Source organism: Eulemur rufifrons, chromosome 9, assembly GCF_041146395.1.
Source record: "Eulemur rufifrons isolate Redbay chromosome 9, OSU_ERuf_1, whole genome shotgun sequence".
NCBI classification, from domain to species: Eukaryota; Metazoa; Chordata; class Mammalia; order Primates; family Lemuridae; genus Eulemur; species Eulemur rufifrons.
In genome coordinates this window covers 33,129,946-33,145,781 of record NC_090991.1, presented here as the reverse complement: position 1 = coordinate 33,145,781, position 15,836 = coordinate 33,129,946, and the positions used below count along the sequence as shown (strand labels likewise).

General features: G+C 57.4%; 1 protein-coding gene across 32 annotated transcripts in view; it reads left to right on the top strand.

Annotated features, from left to right (window-relative positions):
- The window catches only part of CACNA1G (calcium voltage-gated channel subunit alpha1 G), a 62,239-nt gene that overhangs the window by 1,948 nt on the left and 44,455 nt on the right, over positions 1-15,836 (top strand). For all 32 annotated transcript variants that reach the window (XM_069481201.1, XM_069481197.1, XM_069481190.1 and 29 more), the window contains exons 2-9: positions 5,964-6,075; positions 6,236-6,369; positions 6,772-6,869; positions 8,845-9,004; positions 9,514-9,814; positions 9,982-10,074; positions 12,499-13,282; positions 15,101-15,477. In XM_069481201.1, coding sequence (XP_069337302.1) covers positions 5,964-6,075; positions 6,236-6,369; positions 6,772-6,869; positions 8,845-9,004; positions 9,514-9,814; positions 9,982-10,074; positions 12,499-13,282; positions 15,101-15,477 — 2,059 coding nt within the window. The remainder of the gene's footprint in view (positions 1-5,963; positions 6,076-6,235; positions 6,370-6,771; positions 6,870-8,844; positions 9,005-9,513; positions 9,815-9,981; positions 10,075-12,498; positions 13,283-15,100; positions 15,478-15,836) is intronic.

The window sequence follows — 15,836 nt, the reverse complement described above, 5'->3', positions numbered from 1 at the left end:
CAGCCCTTCCAAAGTATTGGGGGAAGAGTGAGACTGTGAGTGTGTTCACTAAGGAAGACTTGGGTCCACCACCCCAGTGTCTGTTCCGCAGATGGGTTTGGGGAATGCAAGCCCCACATTCTAGGGAGATGGATTTAGCACTGGCCTCCTCCCCCCAGTCTGGAGTGGTAGAGGAGACCCCAGCCCCCAAAACCCCAAGCACAAAGTGTTGCTTGACTAATGCCTGGCTCCAGGCTCCGGGGTGGGTCCTGCCACCAAGGGAAGGAAAGGTGGGCTGAGGTTGCACTGCCATCCCAGGTCTTGACAGCTTCTCCTGATTCCTTCCTTCCAGCTCAGAGGTGCTTTGGGATCTAGGGTGGGAAGCCCCAGGTCTCCCTTGCAGCCCCTGAGAGCCCAGCCGGACTCTGCCTTGGGGAAGGGGGGTGCGGAAGCTTGGTGCGGCCCTTACTCTGCAGCTCTGCTGCCTCTAGTGCGCAAAGCTGTGATGAGCCTGGGTCCCCCCGCCCCCCATCCTCTACACCCTGTGGGTCTTTGGGAAGCTCCCCTCATCACACCCTCTCCCCATCCCCTGCCCCTTCTTCCTTTCTCTCTGAGCTACAGGAAGAGAGAGGTGGGGGCTTCTGAGGTCTGTGGTCCTCTGAATAGGCACAATCTTGAGCTGTGATCCCCCACCCCCAGGCCCCTTTCTCCATGGCAGAGATGGAGATGGAGAATGAAATACTGTTGAGAAGGATGGGCTCTGAGCATCTCTGCCCCTAACCACCCACCCCTCCATAAATGGTGAAAAGCACCAGCCTCGATGTCCTCTGGGGTCCCAGGGGGAGATAGATCTCCCTCCCCACCCTGCCCCTCAAAACAGACTTCTTGGCTCGCGTCTCTTCCCACCTGCCCTATCTCCAGGTGCCAGCAGGGAGTTTGGAGGCAGACTCCTTCCTTGAGGGTCTGGAAGGAGACAGGTGGTGAGGATTGGGTTGAAGGAAGAGAGGTGAGAGCCTGGTGCTCATCCTGGGAGTGGGAGCAGGCTTATCTTGGGGGAGTGGGAGTCTGGGATGGGGGACATCCGCATCACTAGGTCTGGAGAAGCAGCTGAGCCTGGCTTGGCTGAGGATGGGATGAGAACAATTTCTTGGCAAGGGGGCTGCCAGAGCTGTGCCCCCCACCACTTCCATCCTACCCAAGCGCCAAGGGGAATCTGTATTTTCGCTGCCTTCCTATTTCCTTTTCTCTCTTTGTGGTATCTGTGAAACCTGCCTTAGCTCCACAAGGGTCCCTCTGCACCTCTGAGCGAGAGGGATGAGGGACATAAGGGCACTTCCCCCCCCCTCCCGCCCCCCACTAACTGAAGCTAGTTTGGCTTTTCTTGGCACATTCTTCTTCTTGGCCCCCTCCTCTCTCAGCCTCTTTAAGAGAACAGGTCTCCTAGAGCAGAGATCTAGACCCAGGTAGGAAATGGTGTGTGTGTGTGTGTGTGTGTGTGTGTTAGGGAGGGAAGGAGGGAGGGCAGCGAAAGGCACAGGGGTGCACAAGTGCATGTGTTGGTGTTGGGGAGAGCAGGGTATTGGCAGACAGTCAACTCAAAGCCCAAAAGCCCCCCTCCCCAGGTTACAGGGGCGTGTGTCCCCTCGCCAGTGTGTGCTTCTCCAGGGCGAGGGCGTGCGTTTCCCTCCCGGAAGGAGATCCTGAGCATCCCCTCTCTGGCTGCTGTGTCACATCTGGAAGTTTGTGTAGGAGTTTCTCCAAGCTCAGAGCCCAGCACAGCTTTTTCTCATTTGGAAATCACAGGCTGGCATTTGGGATGCCGAGAGAGGGGGAGTGGGAGGGGGGCCAGAGGGGGAGAGGGGAGCCTGCCAGGAGTCGGGGAGAAGGGGGAGGCCTGACCGGCAGGAGCCCTAATGGCTTCCAGAAGCGAGTGCGAGTGTGTGACTGACTGTTCGGCACTCTGTGTGTCTGAGTGTGCGCCTCCAGAGTGGAGGGGACACCAGGGATTTCTGGAGCCTTCTTTGCCACTGTCCCAGTGCCACAAGTCTGCCTGTTTCTCTTACCTAGGGAGAATTCTCCATTGCTGTCCTCAGAGGAAATGGGGGGTGGATGCTCTTCCTGTCTCCTCATCAATTCCCTCCTCCCATCCAAACCCTGGGATTCTGGGGCGAAGGGCTGGGGCTGGGAATTGGATGGGATTGGGGGGCAGCTCACCCCTGGGCAGTCTTTCTGCCCCAGGCCCACCTTCCTTCTTTGTCACACACACACTCCTTCCCACCCGCTGCACTCCGCTGCTCTGCTGGGGGACTCCTCGTCACCCATGGTGCCAGTTGGAGGCATTCCTGGGATTACCCCCACCACACAGCCCCCCCGCACCCCTTGCCTGCTCCCGCCCAGCTCTCACCCCGCCCTGCCTGCCTCAGCCAGGATGGCGACAGACACAACTGCTCACACGCGCAGGCATGCGCGTGCGCACACACGCACACGCGCACACACACACAGTCACAGACGCTTGAATCAGATTTCTGGCCTATTTCCCCTCTCAAAGATTCCAGTGGGCCGTCTCTCTGTGTCTCTGTGTCTCATGTCTCTGTCTCTGGGTGGGGCCCGCTGCCTTTCTGTGGGCTTCAGTTTTCAGTTCAGCTGGAAACCTCTCTCCCCACACACCCACACGCTCGAGTTTTGGCGGGGGGACCACGGAGAGACAGGCTTGTAGGAGTAGGGGCTCTGCTGGGGGAATCCCCCTTTCAGCTCCCCCCCCCAACATGGGCCGTGAGGCCGAGCCCCTGTGGGATTCCCGAATCCGACAGACACTGGCCTCTCTGTGGGATGGGCAAGGCAAGAGCCTGCCCCCACCCCACCTCCCCAACTCTCACTAGAAGGCCAGGACTCCTGGGTCCCAGCCCATTTCCTCCTCAACGTTCCTCAGTCTCAGATTTCCAGATTCCTAGGAGGGAATGGGGCAGCGAGAGGGCCTGCTTCCCTTCTCAGTTCATTCCCAGAGCCCCTGTGCCCGCAGAGGTACCCAGCCCGCCTCCCCCTCTCCCCACCTCCCTCACCCTTCCAGCTGCCAGGCTAGGCAAGGGCTCTATCTAGATAAAGCCCCACTGAGAGGACTCATTTGTGGAGATAACATGCTCTAGTTCTCTCTCCCAGGAGGGAGAAAAGGAGGAGGGATGGAAGTGGGGTTCCTCTTTCTGCCATTTCCTTTTTCTCTGCTTTTGATGGTGGTTTGTGGGGAGAAGAAAGATCCTCCCCTCGCCTACCCCCCCTTTGGGATCCACTCCAGCCCAGACAGTCACCATAGCAACAATAGGCATGTGACTACACAGGTCTCATAATCGCTATGGCAACCAGTGTCCCCCGTTCCCTTGGTTACCATGGGGATCTGTCACATGGTTCCTCCAACCTGATAACCTGTGGGTCTCCCTGATCCCCCTTCCTTGCATGAGGATGAGACAGTAGCCTGAGTGAGGGGAGATCATGTGTGTGTCGGCGGGGGTGGGGGGGGGTCTCTTTAATTACCATGGCAACAAATCCACACCACCTGGTGACACATCCTCCTGTTGTTATGGCAACAGAAGAATATCACACAGTGACATACTGCCATGTTCCCAAGGAAACGAGCCCAACCCTGAGAAGGGTGAAAGACCCCCCCCCCATTAATTATTCCTCTATTCAGATTGTCCCACATTTTCCTGTGCCTTGGTGTCTTCCCTGTCCACCGTGCTCACCTGTAGTGAGAGGTAGAGCGCAGGCAGGACGTACTGGAAGTAGGCTGGAGTGCGAAAGGGCTGCCATGGTTGAGAGCTGGGCATGGGGTCCTTTGGAGGCAGACTCTGGCTATAAGAAGTCCCAGGCTGGGCTTGTGTAAGATGGGGACAGAAAGAAAGGCAGCTCCTCTACGGGGTCACTTCTGCTCCTGCCCCCATGGTTATAATCAGTTATCTCTGTCAAGGGAAGCAAGGCGGGAAAGCATGAATGGGGAGACACATCTGGCTTCCAGGCAGGGAGATTGATTGATTGATCAATTCCTTCATTCACTCTTCCCATGTATTGATCATATGCCACATGCCAGGCACTACTCCAAGCTCTGTGCGGTATAGAAAGGTATATCAGAGTGTCCCTGCCTGTCGGGAGCCCACAGCTCGGTAAGGGACATGAGACTAGTGCTTAGGTGACCAATATGGTGGGATCATGCCATTAGAGGGGTCCAAACAGATGTCCTGGGAGCCCCTTTTCCCCAAAGGACTGCCCACCCTCCCTCATGTAGAGACATTTGCTCACGTGGGACCCTCCCAGACCCCCTTCCCCTGCGGAGGAGAGGAGAGGGCTAGCTTGGGGAAAGCAGACCAGTTCTCGAGGGTAATTGTATTCCCTTCTCAAATGATGACTCCCTCCCTGTCCCCCTTTTTCCAGGGTGACCCCTGGCTGACCCCCATTCTGGGGAGAGATCCACTGGGCTCTGGCTCCACTCAGAAAAACAGTTCCATGGAAACAGAGCACTCTCTATTTCCTCCCTCCCACCTACTTACCCCCAAAAACCTAGAACTTTTTTTTAAAACTCTTATTCTTGTAAGAGGGTGTAGAGTACGGAAACTGCAGTGCCTTAGGACTCACAGGGTGCCAGGGACAGGTGGCGGGCAGGGTGTGAGTCCAAAGGAAAAGGGCCTGGTTGGGGGGGGAGGAGTGGGAGAGCTGAGAGGGGACTGGGGAGTCGTGGGACATTCCTTCACGCCTGTCCAAAACCTCATTCCTGAAGTTGGGTTAAGACAGGAAGGTTCCACGTGCTGTGGGCCCCACTGAGGCTGGCTTGGTGGGTCGTGCCAGCGGCTGCCATTCCCTAGGTGGTCTCCCTTCCCCAGTCCCCTCTCTTTGCTCGTTTACCTCATTTATCTGTGAGTCTAGTGCCCGGAACCTTTTAAGGTCCAGGGGGTATTTCGCACATTGTCCTGCTGATGGGTTGGAAGTGAGTCACTGAGCAGAATCCACTCTGTGGAAAGACTCAGGGTTTAGAAAGAACCCTTCTCCCCCTTGCTGTTTTGGCTGGTTTGGGCTGGAAGCCACAAGAAGGTATGATCGCGCTGTGGCTTGTGTGTGCAGGGTATATTGTCCACTCTGCACTGCCCCGGGGGCTATGCCTAGCACAGTGTCTAACATGTAGCAGGTCCTCAATATGTGAGTGCGTGAGTGTGTCTAGCAGCTGTTTGAGGGCCTTGAGAGGTCAGGAGGCTGGCTGTGGAAGAGGGAGCCTTGGGCTCCAATGCTGTGGCAAAGGGGACCACAGCTGTGGACCTCTGCCTGTCTTCCTAGTGCTGGGGCAGTCACGACAGCCCCTCTCCACCTGCCTGAGCAGCTATGGTGTGCAGAGGAGAGCATCGTGGATCAGGAGCTCGGAAATCTCAGCCTTGTCCTGGCTTGTCGAGTGACCTTCAGCACTTGACTTCAGCTCTCTGGGCCTCAGTTTCCTTGGATTCCGGGGAATAAAATGATCTACCCTGGGTGCTTCCCGGGGCTGTGGTGAGCATCAGCTGTGGCATTGTGAGAAAGTGCTTGGTAAACTGTAAGGCAGCATAATCCGACTTTAGGTTTGTGTAACACATTCACATACATTATCTCATTTGCTTCTCACATCTACCCTGTGCGGTAGGAAGAATAGGATTCACATTCAGCAGCAAACTCACGGTGTCTGGCATTTCCACGAGCACGATCGATTCTATTCCCCAAATGGCTTGTGCAAATAGTCAGGGTATTTGTGGCTTTTCCTCCTTTATGGATAAGGAAACTGGGTCCAGAGAGGTGAGATGACCCAGGTGAGCCTGGGCCTGGGGGCTGGTCTGACTAGAGGTCAAGCCCCCTCCCCACTCCTCCCACCACCTGGCTGGTCTTGGATGGGGTGGGGGGCCAACAAGCAGGAGGTGGCAGGGCGGGTATGGGGGCTCCAGCTCTAGCCCTGGCCAGCTGTTTCCTTGACGGCCCTATACCTGGTTCGAGCGCATCAGCATGTTGGTCATCCTTCTCAACTGTGTGACCCTGGGCATGTTCCGGCCATGCGAGGACATCGCCTGTGACTCCCAGCGCTGCCGGATCCTGCAGGTGGGTGTGCCGTGTGGGTTGGGGGACATGCAGCTTCTAATCCTAACACCCCTGACTCCTCTGCAAGAGACCTTGACCCGACTGGCAGGGACTGTGGAGGGGGTGGAGGGTGTCCCCTGATCCTTTTATTAGTTTCAGCAGCCTCTCGTCCCCACGCCAGGCCTTTGATGACTTCATCTTTGCCTTCTTCGCTGTGGAGATGGTGGTGAAGATGGTGGCCTTGGGCATCTTTGGGAAAAAGTGTTACCTGGGAGACACTTGGAACCGGCTTGACTTCTTCATCGTCATCGCGGGGTGAGGGCCTGGGCTGGGGACAGGAGAGCATGGATGGATCAGATCAGTCCCTTCCTTAGGGCCAGGGTTCCAGGCCGCCTGCCCCTGCCCTGGCCCAGTTACAGCTCTGCTTTCTCCCCGGCTGCCCACTAAGGGTCTGAGGCCGTCCTGCCTGTAGCACTCCTGCCTGTACTTCTCTGAATTCCGTGCCCTCCCCCCAGTTCTGCCTCCTCCTCTGATGCGGAGTCTGTCCTTGGCTTGGGGTGGCCCTGACCCCCAGACAGAGCCAGATCTTCAGGGTCCCTTGGTGGAGGAGGAGACAGAGGTCATCCTGCTGCCTCCGCAGCAGGAGTCCTCCTTGACCTCTTTTGACCCCATGGTGGCCTCCGACTCAAAGGGCCTCCCTTTGGGCCCCTCCCGCAGGATGCTGGAGTATTCGCTGGACCTGCAGAACGTCAGCTTCTCAGCTGTCAGGACAGTCCGTGTGCTGCGACCGCTCAGGGCCATTAATCGGGTGCCCAGTGAGTGACCCCTTGGCCCTCAGCCCCTAGACAGAGGGACCCAAGAGGAAATGTGGAAATCTCAGCCTTCCCCTGCCCCACGCCACCATGTCCTCACCTGACCACTCACAGGCTCAGTAGGGAGCTGGGGTCATTGGCACCAAAGGGAGCCCCTACCCCTGGCTGTGGCACTGTGAGAGTCACCTGGGAAGACCGCACCCCCCATTTTAGCCTGGCTTTGGGTCAGAGTCTCAGAGACATCTCAGATGACCCTTTCCCTTCAGCTAGATGACCCCCAGGGCGATAGGACTGGGTGGGGACGGTGGACAGGCTGGCAGGCCAGGCTGGATGCAAGGTGCGAATGGTCTGTTCTAGCCAGAGCAGCCTCTCCTGTGGTCTGGTTCTCACTGGTGAGACCACACTGGCCAGGCGGAACATGACTTCTCTCAAGACAAGGCCACTCCATGCCACACCCTCCCAGCTCTGTTCCCTTCCTCCTCCCCAGCCCCTTCCAACCCGTTGCAGCGACTGCCGGGACCATTATCTAAATTAAACCGCATTGGTTTCTGGAGCCAGCGAAGCTTTGGCAGCTCTAGCTCCCCCTACATCCTGCCCCCCCACTTTGCTCAGGCCCCCTTTGCAACTCCCCAACCTACACAAGCTGCAGATGGTCCCGCTGCGGTCCTGGGGGTGGGGGGTGGGGGGACACGCGTTTCTGGGTCTCTGTGTCTGATTGTGTGCCCGATGGATGTAGCAGCAGCCCCCTCCCCTGTGTGTGTGTGAGAGAGAGAGAGAGAGAGAGATGTGGCTGCCGCTGGGAGGGTGAGCTGCTGAGTGTGTTCTCTGGGGGCTGGGGCGTGTTGGTGTTAACAGGAGCTCCGGAATAGGGGCGTGCCTTGCCTCCTCTCCCTCCCCAGGTGATGGCTGGTAGATTTATAGGCCTCTGTCTAACCACCGGTGTAATTCCCTTAATGCAAACCCTGAGGAATTGATCTCAGTTGGAGCACAGAGGAGCTGAAGGGGGATGGGGAAGGCCGGCGGGCTGTCCGCTTGCCGCAGTCACCAAGAGGGTTAATTAGCTGCTGCTTAGAAGTTTTTGCCCTGGAGGGGGCAGGGGGCCATAGATGGCACTTTGGGGGTTGAAAGGAGCCGTTAGAGATCTGTCTGCTGGACAAGGGCTTGGTGGACAGGGGACGGGGGACCGGTTCAGACCATTTGGGCTGGTTCTAGCCCTGGAGTACGGAGAGAGGGAAGTATCCCTAACAGGGCTTTTTGGGAGGGGGTTTCAGTGGCTTTCCCCATGGAGGGAGCTGTTAATTGATGGACTTCCGAGAAGACAGTGTAGTGTCCTTCCGGTCCTGATTTGGGGATCTGGACCCAGCTGGGAACAGAATCAGGGCTGGGGGGCGCAGAACCGTGGTGAAGCACAGGGCGTCCTGGCCCCTGCTGCGGAGCTGCCTCTCCGAGTGACATTCCTGCCTCTTAACCTCCTTCCTGGCGTTCTCTGCCTCAGTTTCCCCAGTGGTGATAACTTGGAAAGGTCAGGTGACTGTGTCTGGTGAGAGAAGGAAGTGGGAGGGCAGTGTGTGTGTGTGTTGGGTATGGTGGGCTTCGGAAGCACAAAGCCTGGGCTTAAGTCCTGGCACCTACGTTTAGCAGCTCTGTGACACTGGGCTAGTTGGGTCATTCCTCTGAGCTTCAGGCTTCTCATCTGTAAGTCGGGGGTGGCAGCATTCGCCCTGCGCCGATGTTGGGAGAGTTGGCCGGGACGCGGTGTGAGAGCGTTTGGAAACCACGCCACTCTGGCTCCTTGGTGGTGGTGTGTGGGTGAGCCACGAGGGGTGGTGGGTAGGGTGAGGGGTGCAGGGGCTGCCTGGGGAGCGAGAGGTGTCTGTTGGTCTCCCCTCCATCTTGAGCTGGGCCGTCAGCGTCCCCAGAAGGCCCCTCTGGGAGTGCTGCCAGCCTGGCGTCCCCAGCGTGGCTTCTGTCCCCACAGGCATGCGCATCCTCGTCACGCTGCTGCTGGACACGCTGCCCATGCTGGGCAACGTGCTGCTGCTCTGCTTCTTCGTCTTCTTCATCTTCGGCATCGTCGGCGTCCAGCTGTGGGCAGGGCTGCTTCGCAACCGATGCTTCCTACCCGAGAATTTCAGCCTGTGAGTGGTGGACGGGCTCGGGGAGGACCTGGGAGTGGTCGTGGGCCTGGAATCTCCCTGGGTCCCTCCTTCCTGCGGCTGCAGACCCATCTGTTCTCAGATCTGAGACATGTCTGGTTCTACAACTTGGCTACACATTGGAAGCCCCTGGGGAGTTTTCAAAATTACTAGCGCTGGTGGACCACCTCCAGAGGTCCTGGTTTTACTGGTCTCAGCTTGGAATTTTCTAAAGCTCCTCCAGTGATCCTCACGTGCAGCAAAGTTTGGAAACCACAGCTCTAGGATGTGACCTTCCGACATCCCACGTCTGGAGTTTCCCTGCTCAGCCCTCGCTCTCCTCTCCTGGTGCCCACAAAGCCCTGCCCTGCCCTGTCCCTTCCCCACCCGCAGTCCTGCCCCCGCTCACTCTGTGCACCTCGGTATACTCACGACAGCTTGCCCTTCCTGGGCCCCCTCCCTGGAGAGCCCTGCTCCCCAGCCTCATCCCCGCCCCGCTTCCCACCCTGCAGCCCCCTGAGCGTGGACCTGGAGCGCTACTACCAGACGGAGAACGAGGACGAGAGCCCCTTCATCTGCTCCCAGCCTCGCGAGAACGGCATGCGCTCCTGCAGGAGCGTGCCCACGCTGCGCGGGGAGGGGGGCGGCGGCCCGCCCTGTGGTCTAGACTACGAGGCCTACAACAGCTCCAGCAACACCACCTGCGTCAACTGGAACCAGTACTACACCAACTGCTCCGCTGGGGAGCACAACCCCTTCAAGGGCGCCATCAACTTCGACAACATCGGCTATGCCTGGATCGCCATCTTCCAGGTGGGGCAGCCTGGGGCCCGGGAGATCCCCCAGCATGCCGGCCCCAGGACGCGGTCCAGGCCTGCAGGGGTCGCTCTCAGGGTCGGGGTGGGCATCAGGGCCTCTGGAGGAGACTGGAGGAGGATTCTGTGGGCCCAGAGTCAGCCTGCCCCTCTGCCCCTCCCCAGGTCATCACGCTGGAGGGCTGGGTCGACATCATGTACTTTGTGATGGATGCTCATTCCTTCTACAACTTCATCTACTTCATCCTCCTCATCATCGTGAGTGACTCCTTAGGCCCCCGTGGGGATGTGGGATCCTGGGGGCACCAGTGGGACAGTCCAGAGGGGGAAATGTTGCTCAGTCTGAAGTTCTTAGCTCTCAGGACAAGTCCCCATAGGGAGGGCATTGGATGAGAAGTCAGGAAGAAATCCAAGGTCAAGGCAAGACTCTACCCCTAACTGCTATTATGACCTTGGGCAAGTCATTCCCCTCAAAGCCCCCCACCCTACCCCGGGCCTCTGTTTCTTCATGAGTAAAATGGATGGTCCTCAAGCCAGGGTGATACTGTCTCCCCTGGGGGACATTTGGAAATGGGAAAGGGTGGTTCTGGCTTGGTTTTGTTTTGTTTTTTAAAAAACAGCTTTATTGAGATATAATTCGCCTATCATGTGATTCACCCATTTGAAGTGTACAGTCCAATGGTGTTTAGGATGTTCACAGAGTTCAGTGTTTTATAAGGACGAGGGGAGTGCCATTGGCATTTTGTTGTAGCAGGAAGGGAGAGATGCTAAACATCCTGAAATGTCTGCAAACAAAGCATTGTTCCACCCAAAGTCCCCATCAGTCGCTGTTGAGAAACATTACGTGATCTCTTGTTTCTTCCAGCTCAGAAATTCCAAGACTTTATGAAGGCAGGAGACAGAGACAAAAGCAGCAATATTTAATAGTTTTAATCACTACCATTCATAGTTAATAACTTCACTGCGACCACTCACAGCTTATTTATTGAGCACTTACTATGTGCCAGCCCTGTGCTATACCCTTTTAATGGGCTGCTGCATTTAATCCTCGCTGCCATCCTATTGTCTCCATTTTACAGATGAGGACACCAATGTTTCCTCGTTTATCCGACCCCACCACGTGCTTTGCCTGAGCTGTGGATTAATGTCGCTGGGTGGGGCATCGGTGCTGACGTGTGCTGTAACATCTGCTGCCTGCTTAATCCTGTAGTCCCCTGTGCAGGGATGGCGGTCCCCATCTCCTAAATGAGAACTCAGAGCCCCAGGTCACACAGAAAAGTAAGAGCCTGGAGCTGGGAATTCAGCCCCAGGCCACCAACCCCAAGTTCGGCCTTATTCCATGTCACCAAGAGGCCAATGACAGAGCCAGACACAGGGTCAGATATAGAGAGAAAGAGATGAAGAAACAGATTAAAGTGGGGAGATGTGGGGGTGGAGGACAGAAAAGAAAGAAGGAGAAGATTGAGATCGACTCAGGACCCAGGACAAGCTCGAGAGGAAGGTGGAGACAGAGTGAGGCAGCTCCTGGTGCGTGAGCGGCAGAGGACAGGCCCTGAGAAAGAGCAAGTCCCCCAGGCCAGCCCCTCCTGCCTCCCTAGCTTCCCTGGTGCGGAAGAGTGGGCAGGCTTGGGGCGAAGCCTGGCTGGAGGCCTGTTCCCTTCCCTGACCCCCACCTCAGGGGCTGAGGCCGGTGCTTCAGGAAGCGGGGTCTTCTCACTGTGCTGCCCCCCACCCCCAGGCTTGGGGGAGGGGGAAGGAAGCAGACAGGGAGGTAAGGGGCCTAGTTTCCGCCCTCCCACACACCCCCCGAAAAATCTTTTCAAACAGCTCTCTGGAATCACACTAGTGAAGCTAATTATCATAATTACTAGGACACAATCTAGAAAAGAAAATCTGCTTTGTCACCATAAATATTCATTTCCTTTGTTGGGGATTGTTGTCCAAGCGTTGGTTGTCCCAGAGTCTGGGGAAACTGAGGCTTGGAGACGGGGACCGGGGGAGTGTGAGCAAGTCAGAGTGGCAGCTGGGCTAGTCTGTAGGGTCCAGGGTTCAGCCCCTCACTCAGCTGGGGGAGGGGAGCACAGGGAAAAGGGGTACAGGGGAGACCCACGGTCCCTGCTGTCACATGAGGATACCAAGGCTCCATGGATGAGGGTCTCTCCCAAGGTCACGCAGCTAGAATTGGGCCTAGAAGCAGGAGTCTTGTGAACAATGTTTTTGCCAAGATCTTAAAGGCTCAATCCAACTGGAAAACCCCATGTGCCTAGCGCACTCATTTCCACAGCGTTCTGCACTCCTGACGGGAGTTGGGGAGGGGTGCTTAGTCTCCTTGGAGGGGTGTGTTTAGGGGCAGGGAGTTTGGGAGATAACCTTGCAGGAAAACACCGTGATCCATAGCAACACCTTGGAATTTCACAGAGCTTGGTTCAAGTCTCAGTCTTACTCTGCATTGGCTGAGCGATCTTGACCTTGGGCAAATGCCTTACCTCTCTGGGCGTCAGTTTCCTCATCTGTCAGATGGAGATGTCACCTCCTGAGACTGTCCTAAGAATAAAATGAGATAAAGCTTCGAAAATTGTTGAGCCTGGTGCCTGGCCTATGGGAAGTCCTGTGTACGTGGCAGCCGACGTTGTGATTCGCTTTTCTTCAGGACATCTGCTCTTCCTGTCCCCACCCTTACAGGTGGGCTCCTTCTTCATGATCAACCTGTGCCTGGTGGTGATCGCCACGCAGTTCTCGGAGACCAAGCAGCGGGAAAGCCAGCTGATGCGGGAGCAGCGCGTGCGGTTCCTGTCCAACGCCAGCACCCTGGCTAGCTTCTCCGAGCCAGGCAGCTGCTACGAGGAGCTGCTCAAGTACCTGGTGTATATCCTCCGGAAGGCAGCCCGCAGGCTGGCCCGGGTCTCTCGGGCAGTGGGCGTGCGGGCCGGGCTCCTGAGCAGCCCAGCACCCCTCGGGGGCCAGGAACCCCAACCCAGTGGCAGCTGCTCTCGCTCCCGCCACCGCCTGTCCGTCCACCACCTGGTCCACCACCACCACCACCACCACCACCATTACCACCTGGGCAATGGGACGCTCAGAGCCCCCCGGGCCAGCCCAGAGATCCAGGACAGGGATGCCAATGGGTCCCGCCGGCTCATGCTGCCACCGCCCTCAACACCCGCCCTCTCCGGGGCTCCCCCAGGTGGCGCAGAGTCTGTGCACAGCTTTTACCACGCCGACTGCCACTTGGAGCCAGTCCGCTGCCAGGTGCCCCCTCCCCGGTCCCCGTCTGTGGCATCAGGCAGAACCGTGGGCAGTGGGAAGGTGTACCCCACTGTACACACCAGCCCTCCACCAGAGATGCTGAAAGAGAAGGCGCTCGTAGAGGTGGCCCCCAGCTCTGGGCCTCCCACCCTCACCAGCCTCAACATCCCACCCGGGCCCTACAGCTCCATGCACAAGCTGCTAGAGACACAGAGCACGGGTGAGAACTCCGGGTGGGGGCCTGTTGGTGCCCTCGTCTGGGGGCTGGGTGGTGTCCCAGAGGGGACCAGGGCTCAGACTCCCACTCTGCCTCTCATGGCCTTGCAGTCATGTCACTCCTTTGAGCCCTGATTTTTTCATCTGTTAAAATGGGAATTGTAATTCCTGCATTGTAATAGCGATAATTATCATGTAATAGGCACCTGCCACGTGTTCTGCTCTGTGCTGTTTGTAGTAATATCTAGTGGCTGTTGCCTAATGGCTGTGTGCCTGTCACATGCTTTGCAGCAAAATCCCGTTGGATCCTCTCCACCGATTAGGTGATAAGCTCTCTTAGTATCACCATTGTGTGGGTGAGAGAAAGGAGGCTTGGGGAGGTTGTGTGACATGCCCAAGGCTGTGTCATGGGTGAGGGGTGGACTCTGAGGCCCACGCTCCATACTCCTCCATACTCCTTGTCGCAAGGCTCAGAGGGGAGACGGTGTGTGACTATGCCCAGCATCACGCCCCACACTCTAAGCCTGAGTCTCAGTTCCTCCCGGCAGGGAGATCCGGGGCCAGGAGCAGCAAGTCCTTGGGGAGCTGCCTGTCTGACGGGTGGAGCACCCAGTGTCACGGGGCAGTGAGACACGGGGTGTTGGGCTCTCCCCAGCAGACAGGTTCTCTGCAGCCACAGCCCAGGGACTGTTTCGGGAGGGATGTGGCACGTGGGGAGCAGCGGGATATTCGTGGGGGTGTTACGTGGGAACGTGGGCTGGGACCAGAAGGTGCTATCACAGAGCCCAGAGCGCAAGGTTCTTATGCCAGCTCTTCCGCTGCCCTGCCACGGGACGTGGGCCAGTCGCACACACCCACGTGTAAAAGGCAGGGCTGGGCCCATCGTTATTGTCAGTGGGGGCTTACTGACGCCCTCCTGTGTGCAGATGCAGTCAGTAGGGGAAATGTCGCTGCGTGCCTACTAGGGGCTGGGCCCTGGGCCAGGTGCCTCCACAAATGTGCTTTTCCCGGATGTCTCTAAGGTTCCTTTCGGCTCTCATATTCTATGACTGAAGCTGGATTTAAATGGATATTGTTGTCTTGGGATAGGTCACTGTGCATGTGCACACGAGTGTGTCCGGTGTGTATGTGCATTTGTGCATGCACATGTCTGGGGCGTGTGTGCACATGTGTCTGATATGTGCAGGTGCATGTGCACACGGATATGATGCTCTTTGGTGGGTATGGTGTGTATGCACGCACACGGGTTGTGTATCTAATATATGTGCCTTGTGTGTATGAACATGTTTGCACAAGCATGTGTTTGGTACGTGCATGTGTGTATATATGGTAGCATGCAGTGCGTATACAGTACATATGTGTACATGCGTGTATGTCTGGAGCAGTGCATATGCATGTGTCTGGTGTGGGTGTGTGTGCAAATGCACACGTGTGGGTGTGTCTGAAGGATCTGTTGGAAAGTGCTGCTCAGAGCAGCATTGATGTAGGCCCAGCTTCTGGGAAGGAGAGATGGTCCAGGCTCCTTGCTGAAGGCCCCTAGGACATAGGAGCTGTCCAGGACCTCGGAGGATATCAGGCCTCTCTGCCTGAGCCCTGGGACACTCAGCAGTGACTGTCAATGTGGTGCCATGGACGCTGGGACATTTTGTTGTTCAGGACTGCCCAGATTGCAGGGCATTGAGCACCCCGGGCCCACCAAGTGCCCAGCACCCCCTTCACTGTGACACCCCAGGCGCCCTCACTCAGGCTCTACATACTCTGAGGGCAGGGTAGCCCCAGGTAAGAGGCCCTGGAGCCCCTAACCTCTGCTCTCCTGTTCCAGGTGCCTGCCAAAGCTCTTGCAAGATCTCCAGCCCTTGCTTGAGGGCAGACAGTGGAGCCTGTGGTCCAGATAGCTGCCCCTACTGTGCCCGGGCGGGGGCCGGGGAGGTGGAGCTCGCTGACCACGAGATGCCTGACTCAGACAGCGAGGCGGTTTATGAGTTCACACAGGACGCTCAACACAGCGACCTCCGCGACCCCCACAGCCGGCGGCAACGGAGCCTGAGCCAGGACGCAGAGCCCGGCCCTGTGCTGGCCTTCTGGAGGCTGATCTGTGACACCTTCCGGAAGATTGTGGATAGCAAGTACTTTGGACGGGGCATCATGATCGCTATCTTGGTCAATACTCTCAGCATGGGCATCGAATACCATGAACAGGTAGGGGTGCGGGCAAAGGCAGGGCCCCCGCCAGCCACTTCTCCCCGGGCGCTGGGGCCCTCTGCCTCTTCTCCTGCTTGGCTCCTTCTCCACCCTCCACGCTGCAGCCTGCATGGCGGGGCAGAGGGGACAAGGGCGATGGTGCAATGCATGAGGATTCTCCAGAGGGTGAATACCGGTGAATGCAACAAAGTTTCTGAGTATGGAGGTTGCCCAGGGCAGGATCAGGGTGTGTTCTACCTGGGAAGGCTTCTCGGAGGTGGCGGCTTTGAAGGATGTGGACAAGGGGAGAGGCGCGTCACTAGAAGAGGTTTGGGTCTTTGGAGAAGGTGCAGCGGGAGGAGAGGTGTTGGAGGCAG